This window comes from Sceloporus occidentalis, unplaced genomic scaffold, assembly GCF_023333645.1.
Source record: "Sceloporus occidentalis isolate IW3139 unplaced genomic scaffold, rSceOcc1.0.p SCAF_53, whole genome shotgun sequence".
Classification (NCBI taxonomy): domain Eukaryota; kingdom Metazoa; phylum Chordata; class Lepidosauria; order Squamata; family Phrynosomatidae; genus Sceloporus; species Sceloporus occidentalis.
In genome coordinates, this window is record NW_028317033.1 from 283,863 (window position 1) to 296,038 (window position 12,176).

The 12,176-nt window shown below is 35.2% G+C and overlaps 1 protein-coding gene across 1 annotated transcript; it reads left to right on the forward strand.

Moving 5' to 3' along the window:
* The first annotated feature begins 7,585 nt into the window (after nucleotides 1-7,585).
* LOC149288078 (claudin-18-like) lies at nucleotides 7,586-11,855 on the forward strand. The gene is made up of 5 exons (XM_089492092.1): nucleotides 7,586-7,805; nucleotides 9,610-9,774; nucleotides 10,367-10,505; nucleotides 10,654-10,764; nucleotides 11,708-11,855. The coding sequence occupies exons 1-5, from the start codon at nucleotides 7,586-7,588 to the stop codon at nucleotides 11,853-11,855; spliced, it is 783 nt and encodes a 260-aa protein (XP_089348218.1).
* The last annotated feature ends 321 nt before the right edge of the window (nucleotides 11,856-12,176 follow it).

Consider the following 12,176-nt stretch of genomic DNA (forward strand, 5'->3'; position numbering starts at 1 on the left):
GATTTTGATCAAATAATCAAGCCGGGGAGGGGGGTTACTAGTTGTTAGTGGGAGACTAAAAAGTTAATTATTGCTCCCATTTATACCTGCTTCATGAGTGTTTTAGCATAAAAATAGTGTTACCAAATATAATATATAGCGATTAACTGTCATTAATAGATTGGACTGGAGACTTGTTTATTTTAATAACTGTACTGAATCTTTTGTTTTATTTTGTCTTTTTTTCTGTTTATTGTGTAAACTCCATGTCTGACGAAACACTAATAAAAGTTAAGTTTTACCTCATTCCAATCTTCAAGTTTTTTTAATAATAGTAATTTAGTGGGATTCAATTATTTTTTGTTACAGTTAAGCTGGTGACTAGTTAGTTTAGTCACAGGTTTGTTAATAGGCATGGCAGATAACCCCCAATCAGGGGACAGCAGGCACATTTTGACCCATAGGCCAGTTACAGCTAAGGCCTCCCGGCCCCTTGCCTTCAATCTAGCATATACTTATACTAAAATATACTCACTCCATGACATATCACATGTACACACACTTCACACCTAGTCACGCTTTGGACTGGTTCAGGTGAAACTGCCCTGCTTAAAGAATTATGACTGGCCTAGCAGGGTAGGCGCTGACTAACACTGTGAGAAGATCATAGTTCAAATCCAACACATGACAATTATGTAATGTCAAAGTGAGACTAGTCTTTACCTGACCACCAAACTTACATGGTTACGAAATTGAAAAACAATCTTAATGAAGCCTAAAATAATTTATTCTCTTCTTTAATATAGATTAAGTTAACTTGACTGACCAGACTTGCATGCTTGCAAAGCAGTTTTTATAGTCAATGAAATATAACTTGTTTGAGATTATCTGAAAGTGCCTGCAAGTTTAAATTTTGCAAGTAAATGTTAAAAGTTTTCTTTTTTATTGATTTTGCAAGTAAATGTTAAACGTTTTCTTTTTTATTGAACTGCATGCATGCTTTCGACACCATTATATACACAAATTGTGCATTTGGATTTGAACTGCTAACATGTGATGTATTTTTAGATGGTTGCTCTGGCTTCTTTTGAAGCCCTTGTAAATATCAAGCAATTTCATTAATATAACTTTTTTCAAAACTAGGTGGGCCTCATTGAATGTGCGGACAAGAAACTACCGAAAATCATATCAGCAATTACATGGGTACCGATTTTTCTCCCCTAGCTTACATTGTTTACACTGAAACAAGAATGTATTTTTTTTACTGTGCTAAAGTGACTCATAGTTTCATTCCCAGTAGATGACTGGTAGTAGGCAGACATTATGAGAAGCAGACCCACTCATGACCAATCAGCTTTTGATAGGGAAAATAGAGACACAGCGGAAGCGTCGTAATCAGTTAAGCAAATACGGTTCTGTTTGGTTTTCCTCACATGGAAGGTAAGTTTTTGTGCAGAAGACAAATCATAATGGTCACATGATCTACAGGTACTAGGTGCGCCACATTAAGTACAGTCAGTGTTTACCCACTACTAGCATTAACAACAATAATAAAGTAAGTAATAATAAATACATACTATGTACAGTGTAATATTTCTGCAAGAGATGTTAAAAAAGGTATATCTCACATTTTCTTGGTGAGTGGTGAATTACCTGCCTACAATTGTGTACGTCCAAAGTTTTCATTGCCATGTCATTGCCAAGGACATGGGCAGAACAAAAAAACATTAAATGTTTGGTCTGTAGCTTTGAGTTGTAATGTGTTATAACTTAACTTAATAAGAAGTGATAGTATTGTACAAACACAGGAGCTGGCATTGGGAGAGAGGCTATTGATTAAGAAACATTGAGCTTGATTCAATGACCTGTCTAAATACCAAAAATTGGTGTGATTGTTTGTTGGAAATCCATGGTGTGCCATTCAGTTGCTTAACCACAATAGTACGTCAAGTTTCTTCCGCTTCCAAAAAATGTAAAAAAAACAAAAATAAGAAAAAAAACTTTATAGAGAGTCTAGTGATGTCACTGCGACATCACTGGCTTCCATAACATGTAAATGAGATCCCCAAACGGCATAACAGAAAAAAATGCCCCAATATAGCCCTATCACTGCAGGTAAAAATTCTAAAAAAGCTTCATTACCCCCGAAACCTCTTAAGCCATTATACTATATAGGGTTATATATAAGGGATGGAACATAAAAAATATGCATTTGATATATTAATTTAATCAGGAAATGTTGTTAAACATAAATAAAGTCAAAGCTCAGCAAAAGCATCTACTGTGTAGTAGGAATCTGTGACCTGTGAAGTGAAATTGCAAAAAATAGTTTTTGTTTGTTATTTTAGCACAGGTTTTTAAAATACCACTCAAAATGTGTATGTACATGAAACATGGCAATACATAACTATACTTAAACCAATATATGCTAAAAATGTTTGAGTATTTAGGATATGGAAAAACCCAAGGCAATGAAGGGTTTACAAAAGCGCTGTTAAACTAAAATCTGTAGAAAACAATTCTGCCAAGTGATTCAGTGGAATGCACAGTGTTTTAGCACAACTTACAAGTGTACATTTTTACTTGTATTGTACATTCCAGACCATCAAAAGCTTTGTCTAGAATTTTTACTAAGCTGAAATAAACACCCTGCACACGTGTAGTATACTACTGACAATTTAACACTCAATGCGACCACATGTACTGTTCTATTAAAAAATAAGATTTAATACTAATACTGTACCTACTAAACATAACTGTATGAATAAAAAATAAATAACAACGCAGGGCACACCGTATTGCAGATGGATTTGCAGAGAAAGAGAGGCATTTTTGCACCTCCCCTTTTCCGCTAATCCATCTGCATTATTCTGGCTTCTTCCGCAAAAGGGCAGAGGTAATGGAGTTGTAGTTGATACAGTTGTAGTTGTTGTAGTTGATACCTTTTATTGAGCCAGCATAGAAGAAAATGACATAACCTTTCAGGACGCCAGAGGTTTTTTTTTAATCATTTGGGGATCCACTTCCTATTTTTCTGGGAACACACATGACTCTTATGTTGTGGATCACAGCCTTATGTGCAAGGTTTTTCAAAATGGTACCCTTCAGGACAGGTGACAATAAGGTATGTATTTAGATGTTATTAGTATTTTTATCATAGGACAAACATTGATATATCTTGAGATGCCCCCATTATTAGGGGGATGAAGGCTTCGGATGCAAAACCCCCAATCCACAGGCCAGTATATGAACATAGAAACTCACCAGAAGGGCAGGGCCATTCACTTAACAGACAGATATCAGGAGTTTGATGTGTTGTGTTATGTGGTTTTTTTTTTAACTCCCTCACCATACTATGCATTATAAAGGGCCCATTCTGGCAAAGTTGTGATCCTTCACAAAGCATAATTCAATGGTCGAAAAGACTAAAGATATCCCACTGACTTATCTATGCATTTTGCAGAGCTAACCAAGCTTCACTTGCTCCAGCTGACTAGGGTTGCAACATCACAACATATAGTGAAGTCAAGAGGATTTATTCACGGCAGTTGGAATCTGCAAGAGAGTCATGGTTTCAGTTACTTCAAATTCAAGAACATTGCTTTATACTCTTTCAAACATGGCTTATATATGATTGTATAGATTCTAAAGAGGAGAATTCTGTGGTCTATGAATATCCAACAGATACTAGAAGACACGTCTATGATCAGTGTAGAGTTAAATACAGTTTCCTAATTTAAATAGACACAGTCGAGGTTGATCACCCTTCTATCCTAAGCATAATATTCCCCATTGTTACACATGCTACAGCTTGTTTAAAGCTATCTAATATCAACACTCACATCTAACATGAACCTTGGTTTTGTAAAATTCATCTCACCCTCAGCCCACTATCAGGTTGGCTGTTAGTCATATGTAGGGTGGAGAAATAAGGCCAGTTACAGGGTAAACACATTGAGTTTATTAGAACAAAAGCCTCCTGGTACAGAAAGCTGCACTTATCTATTGAGATTAGGCCTTGGGCGGTACCTTTCTATATGCTCCTTGCCTGTTTAATACATGACGTATACAATGCCGCTAGAGTAAAAATACTGCATCCCAACAGCTAGGATACTCAATGTGCAGGCTGTTCTCCAACAATCAAAGTTTTCTGTGCAAAGAAAGAGAGGTGTCATGGCTGTAACTATCTGCCAATGCTTGGGATTCTTGATCTCAGCTATTGGTGTGGTTGGTATAACTGCAGCAACCGCTATGAATCAATGGAGCACCCAGGACCTTTATAATAATCCTGTGACTGCTGTTTTCAATTACCAAGGCTTGTGGCAGACCTGCGTGAAAGAGAGTTCTGGATTCACTGAATGTCGGTCCTATTTTACCATTCTGGGGTTACCCGGTGAGAATGATTTTAATTAATTCAATGTTTGTCATGCTAAGTTAATTTGCAATTTACTGTAAAATCCTTTAGTCTAAAAAAATATCGGTCCCTTTTGCTGACAGGACGTACGATCCAGATCACAATATTGTTCAAAAGTCACTATGGTGCATTCTTCTCAAAGTATTCTTCTCACCGTAGTACGCAATAGTATCATCTAAAAACCTAGACCATTCCACTGCTTCCTATTAACAAACAATCACTATAAAGAACCTCACATATACTGTATAGTATGCCTTGATTACTGAGGTTTGCCTAATACTTCCAGCTATGTACAATTTAATCATACCATAACATATTTATCAGGGTGGTTGAGACGCAGGGAAAAACTTAAGCAGACACTGCAAATCTGATTAAACACTATAATGGATCATTATAGGCATAATGTTTATATACGTGCAAATAGGTTTTAATATGAAACAGAGCTCAAATTACAACCAACCACTATAACTCTAACTGTTGAATTTCTGTGGAACTCATGGTATGTGTCACAGTTGTCTAATAGAATCTCCAAATGACTTTGATACAATTGTTTATTGGTTGTTCATAGTTGATCCTAAAATAGTACGATTTTATTAACTCTATGCCAGATACAAATCTAGGGTTGGACACTTCCAAGTGCGATAAATACGTCTTTGTAAATCTTTACAAAACTTTGTTGTGATGCCTTTCTATAGATATGGATGTAGAGTAAAATGATCAGTGTAAGCAGAGTAATGTGCATGTACCATTCATCTCTAAATATATAAACACCCATAAAAATGTTTAAGATAATAAAACAAAAATGAAGATCATAGGTGACAAAAATCATAACTTTATTTTAAAATTTTAAAGTTGGGATGTTCAGCCCTTTCCTCAAGGGCCACATATACAACATGCTTCACAGAAGATGCACCGAGCTTTTTGTTTAAGGTGCTGTTCTACCTACTCTGGATTTAGCAGTTTTGAAATAAAACAAAGATAAATTAGGAACATAATTCCTCATACTGTTGAATGCCCAAATCCTCCCCATGAATCATTCTTTAATTCATAATTTTGCTGGGGACACTTGTCATGTGTCACAAATGCAGGCTGTCACTATAAAAATTGAATCTGTAGGGCTGAAAGATCTGTATGTATTACCGAGAGTGACGTGTGTTGAAGAGTGTGATCTGTGACCCATCTCAAAAAATCAGCGTGAATGGAAGACTCATGGAAAAAAACCCAACCCAAATCATCAAAAAAATAAAAATAAAAAAATAATAAAAATATCTGAAAAAAAATGAACGTAATAGGACCAATAAACAACAAGAGAAAACTAAAATAGGTTGTGCAGTAATATCCATAAGAATCCAACCACATCCTAAAATAATCTAAATTTACAGATATTCTAGCTGAGAAGCAAGAAGGGAAAACGTCCCCTGTGAGCTTAATTTGCCATTGTTAGAGAGTTTTTGGGGTGTCTAGAGTCAGTCTTTTATGGTGACAGTATGTTGGAAAACATACTGTTAAAAACCTCTTAAAAAGAAATATCCCCAAAACACACAAAAGGGTACCCCATAGGAGTAGTGAAAGGTCCCTCGTTATAAATAAAGATTGGGGGCTTGAGCACAGACGTACCATATGTTTAACAATAATTTCTGTCTGAAAGCATGAGCCTGTGTGCTAGAAAGCCAGTTTAAATGCTGTATTTAATTATTTCCTTTGAACATGTAGTAAGATCGGTACTGAATACAAAAATATTTAGAGAAATAATAACATTATTCTAATTTATATGGAATGCTTGTCAGCATGTGGTAAATGCTGGCCCCAGTTTGATGTGATATTTTTGCTTACTGTGTATTCCTCTGGTCTAGGAATATTTTCCTATTTGTGCTCAATCATTATATTTTTAATGGCGTTACACAACTCCTCTGCACTCAGACATCAAGTTGAGAATTGGGTAGTTATGACCCGTCAAGTTAAACTTGAGTTAAGCCAGAACTAAGGGGAGAGCCATAAGATGCAGCCAATAAAAAAATATGTAGGGATATTGCTAGGGCTGTTCCCTTTTCACCTATGTCTTGGTCTAGGGGTCCTTACCCATGTCATACAAAAAAGTAACATAAAAGGTTGAGGATGCACAAGTCCCACACCCATATCCCCCGCCAGCTCTTGTTTAACAAATGGCGACCCCCTTGCTTTCCTTACTGTTGTCTGTATTTCCTTTTATTTATGTTGGACAGGCAAACTTTTATTGAGCTCTAATTTATACTATTTCCCAGTTAAATGCTCACAACGGACAAACTATATATTATATTATTAAAAAGAATGAGTTGATACTCCATGCTCTGGCTGCCAGATGATATATGTTCTTGACGTGTTGGCATGGCTATTTGTCCCTTTTTTAATGTTTGCTGTACTATTTGGGTAGATGAAACTGATTTGACTAGATTTGTGGTTGGAGAATATGTAGTTTTTGATGCTGTATACCAATGGTGTAATATCTTTTTTTGGAAAAAAGGAACACAATTTTCAGTTGTTGAAGGGCTGAATTGTTTCTACATGGAATGATTATGTCTGGTTAATATTGGGATTTGGGATTTTACTGTAATGTAGATTATACATATATATATATATATATATATATATATATATATACCAAGCAGAAATTTTGTGAAATCCCCAATGTTTCTTCTGTTGCAACTCCAATAATAGTCAAGCCTGGAACCTTGTTGCCCATTTGTAATGCAGAATAAAGTTAATCTGTCCTTAGGTTGGTCTTTTAGACTTCCACTAAGAGCAAATATATGACATCAATATAGTTGTTCATTGATTGGTTATATTTTGTATTATAATATATATATTTGGATCTATATCAAAACACGAGATGATAATGAGCACATAGATTTTAGTAATAGACTTGATGGTAGCGAAACTGGGGTGGTGGTGCAAATTGGTGACATAGACTTGTGGTCATGACATCACCATATCCCTACCCCACTACCAGCTCCTTTATGTTGTGCATTTAAATATCATGTGAAACTCGACCACACACTGCCCACAATAAAGGCGAAACCAAGCTATCTTATGAAAACATATTGAGCAAACAAAGCTAGGGAAGAAAGAGGTGGCAATAGCTGTCCTTGAGAAGGGGACTCCAGTACAGCAGAAGTAGCAGGCAGAGCAAGCAGGGATCTTTTGAAGCTCACAGCCATGTCGGTTACAATGTGCCAAACGATGGGCTTTGTGATCTCGGCCCTGGGTTTTGCTGGGATCATTGCAGCAACTGGATTAGATATGTGGAGCACACAAGACCTCTATGATAACCCAGTGACAGCTACATTCCAGTATCAGGGTCTATGGAGAAGCTGTGTAAGACAGAGTTCTGGATTCACAGAGTGCCGGCCATACTTCACAATCCTTGGCTTGCCAGGTTAACTAGTGCTTTTCATAATTTTTTTTTTATTTAAACTATCTATCTATCTATCTATCTATCTATCTATCTATCTATCTATCTATCTATCTATCTATCTATCTATCTATCCATTCCTGTTACTGATATACTATGCTATTAGTTCCTACGGGAACAGGGCCCTCCATTCCTCTGTATTTGTCTGTATGTCAATTGCTGTATGTACTTGTCGTTATCTGTATAATTTTCATCTTGTACAGCGCTGCAGAATCTGTCGGCGCTTTATAAATAAAGTATAATAATAATAATAATAATTCTATGTATAATATATGTATTTTATATGTATTATCTGTCTTGCTGTCATTCTAGATCTATCTTACTTACTGATCTTACTTACTGATGTACTATCTTACTATCTTACTTACTGATGTACTGCGCAATATTTATAATGTAGCAACTCACTACAACAAATACAACTTATATATTAGAACATCACATATTCTTGCACCAAAAAAGATTGGATGTCATATTTTGTATTGAATTACTTATTTTGAATTAATGTGCAGAGAAATAACATGTTATTTCACTTGCTACATTTGTCAGACTGAACAAAGAGTATTTTTCATATTTGCCAGCAAAGTACCTGGGTATTTTTTTCACAATTTTTGGAAAAATATAACACTACAGTTTCTGATATAGTGTCACATATTATATAATAATATATATATATATATATTTATATATATATATATATATATATATATACTACATTTAATATCCATGCTTTAAACTTAATCAACTGTTATCTACATTGATAATCATATCGGTACTTCAAGGTGTGATCCAGTGGAATTGGCATCTTAACTTTAGATGTGAAACGTACAACTACTTTACTTTAAAGAGTTACCAGAAAGGAATTCTAAGTGCCTATAGAAACAAAAACTCTCTATCATGTATTTTGAAAAATTTGATTAACATTTGAGAAAAAATGTGTGATTTTTATGTATTTTGATGCATCTATGACTTGTATTGGAAATTAATCAGCTCTTTAATTTTACTTTTGAGTGAAATTGGAATTTCATTGATTGGTTAAACTTGAAATTCAGTTTAACACACATGAGTGTGATTTGCAAGGCAAGGGTTAAGAAACAGGAAAGAATAATAATACTTCTTTAATTAACCCAGGCCTTTGTTCCACAAAACAGAACGCCTTATCATCAGTACAGGTGTGCTATTCCTTATCATCTAGTTCCTATTATTAATGCATAATTTCTTTGCTGTCCACACCCTGGAAATGAATAATGGGACTCAAATTTGAAAACAATGTGCTTAGTCTTGAAATTGGAACTAAAATACATGAATGTGTTTTCTGAATTTCTGAAAAATACTTTAATCTTCATTTACGTATGACATGCCAATACCACTTTTAATGGCTTGATCTAGGTGATAAACTTTATCTTTACCAAAATATATAATTTCATATGAAAAAAAATGTCTCAGTGTAAGACAGTCAAATGACTTAAGCTAACAAAAGCTCAGAATTACTTTCTTTAGATGTAATTTAATGTTGCAGAAGGAACCTTTGAGGTCCTGAATGCTTATATTATAAACCCATTTTAAGAATATTTTCCCTGGGGCCAATATGGCAATAGCCACCGAAACTGACTATAGAATGGCTCAGTAGGCTTTTGTAGATGTGGTCTTACTTTTATGCTGACAGTATGAAGACTACAATTATTCGAATGCCAGTAATAATGTCCATTATGCCTGGAATTGTCTACTGAGCTTGGAATTATCCAGTAACCCGAATACCTCTATTTTTCAGCTATGTTCCAAGCAGTCAGAGCCTTGATGATTGTAGGAATTGTCCTGGGGGCCATCGGCTTACTGGTGTCAGTCTTTGCTCTTAAGTGTATTCGGATTGGTAGCATGGATGATGCTGTCAAAGCCAAAATCACATTGACCTCTGGCATCATGTTCATTGTAGCAGGTAGGTGATTTTATTTTGTTTATTAGTCATCTTCTTATCCCACACACACATTGTCCTGATACAGTGGAAAAAAAAAATCACATTAATTTACATAAAACATATGTAATTTCTAGCCAATTAATATATTTCTCCAACTAGAATGAAATTAAAATCAAATACTCAATTGCAAACCATTGTAACTCGTGTTTGAAGCGGAAATTATTAGAATTCAAAAAGCAGGTTTTTCCCCATGCTAGCACCGAAATCGGCAGGTAAAGCCAACTTGACCTGTAAAATTACTACTTGCTCTGCATAGATACTTGTCAACAATGAATCCATTCACTAAAGGGAGAGTTTGCACGAGGGTTGTGATATACGGTATATCGTTTTCATAATGAAAAGAAAAGTGAGGGAGTTAAAACCACATCCCTCCTATCAATTCTCCCTCTTAGTGAATATACTACATTATATTCAGCTTATGGACCATTTCTAAGTTTCTTAGTTAAACCACAGGGTTTGTTTCATTAATTTCAATAATGTTTAGCTAAATACACATTTTTTAAACGGCCATGTAAACATATCCACTCATACCTTCCTAATTCTTTGTCTATAGGCTTGTGTGCAATTATCGGAGTGTCTGTATTCGCAAACATGTTGGTGACAAACTTCTGGATGACCACAGCTAGCATGTACACCGGTGGTGCCATCAGTGGAATGGGAGGAATGGGGGGCATGCAAACTCTCCAAACACGGTAATACCTTTATGGCTGAATTCATATTTTATCTAAATAACAACTTTTTGTGAATCTCAAATCCACAACAAATGTTTTTTTTCATGCCCTGTTCTTGTCAAGTAATTTTGTCCAATAACATATCCATGTGTTTGTTCTTTGATGGCAGATACACATTTGGCTCAGCACTGTTTGTTGGATGGGTTGCTGGTGGTCTGACGTTAATTGGTGGTGTCATGATGTGTATAGCTTGCCGAGGACTTATGCCTGAAGAAACAAAGTAAGTTTCCATACATATTAATGTGCAGGCATTGATGTTGCTCCTATAAGACCAATTTAAGGAGCTGCTTATGTTACAACATGGTACCGTATACTGGAAAAACTATTAAATATAACCAAACAGATAAATACATTTATTTTACCCTCAGCTGGTGTAATTTAAATCTACTGTTTTCTATATTCCCTTTTTTATACTGTAATGCTGCCTCTATATTTATACATTTATATTATTTATATTTATTTATGCTGAGGCTGGGTTATTGTATTTAACATGTTGATCAAACTGGTTACAGATCATATGTACATTGTAAAAAATATAGCTATAGTTAATAACCCAACATATAAAACATACTTAATATTTTCCTTTAGTATAGATTTTTCATTTTCCACACTTTACAATTCAGCACACTTAATAAACATACATACTGTGGCAGTGTTCGCAGACCCAAATAAGCAGTATAAAAGTATTAGAAATCCCTTTTAGAAGTTTTAAAAGGGACAGTCCCTCTTAAAGTGGTTATCAAATAAGTATAGGATATTTTATATTTTGCCAACAAAAACACAATCACTTTCATAGCAGTCCCAGACTGAGTTTACATTTCTGGTTTAATTGTGTTATTTTATATTGTGGAGTTACACTGGATCGCATTCCCTCCAATAGGGCAACGCATGGTTAGCGCTAGGCAGCAGGATGGTGGGTGGGGCCACGATCATGATGTAGCACCTACTTTACCTTACCACTTTGTGATACACATATATGATGTCATATCCCAGCTGCAGCTTCAGTGCATCCTGAGGAGGCCATGTAGGAGCTACAATATGATTGAATACGATAAAATATATACTTTATGTCTTCAACAATGCTAATGGCAAATTATATTTCCCCTTGATTAAATACGGTTCAGAGACTATGCACTTAATTAATGTGTAATTTGTTTCTGTAGTTACAAGGCTGTTTCCTATCATGTATCTGCAAAAAGCCCAGGGTACAAGACATCTGTCTATGAAGACAAGAGCAAGAAATCTATTTACAATGAGTCTCGACGCAGTGAAGATGGAAAAAGCTACCCTTCAAAATATGATTATGTGTAACCCCTGCAAGGGATCGACCATTTATCTGTCATGGCAGAGTGTTGTTCTGTGGAATGTAAGATAAAGAGCCTTCTGTACCCAGCGTGTAAGACAATAAGATATATTTTAGTGCTTCACAACAGCTTGACAACAGTCTTGTGCCTTATCATAGCTTAGTAAATGTGATACTTACTTTTCACTTTCAGAATAGCTTATACTGAGCAGTGAGCACCCAAACCCTAAAATGATTTCAGTCCTTCAGTCTTTGTAACATTTCTATTTATTACAAAAATATCCATAACAACTAAAACATACATCATCACTAACAAGAAGGCATCAAGA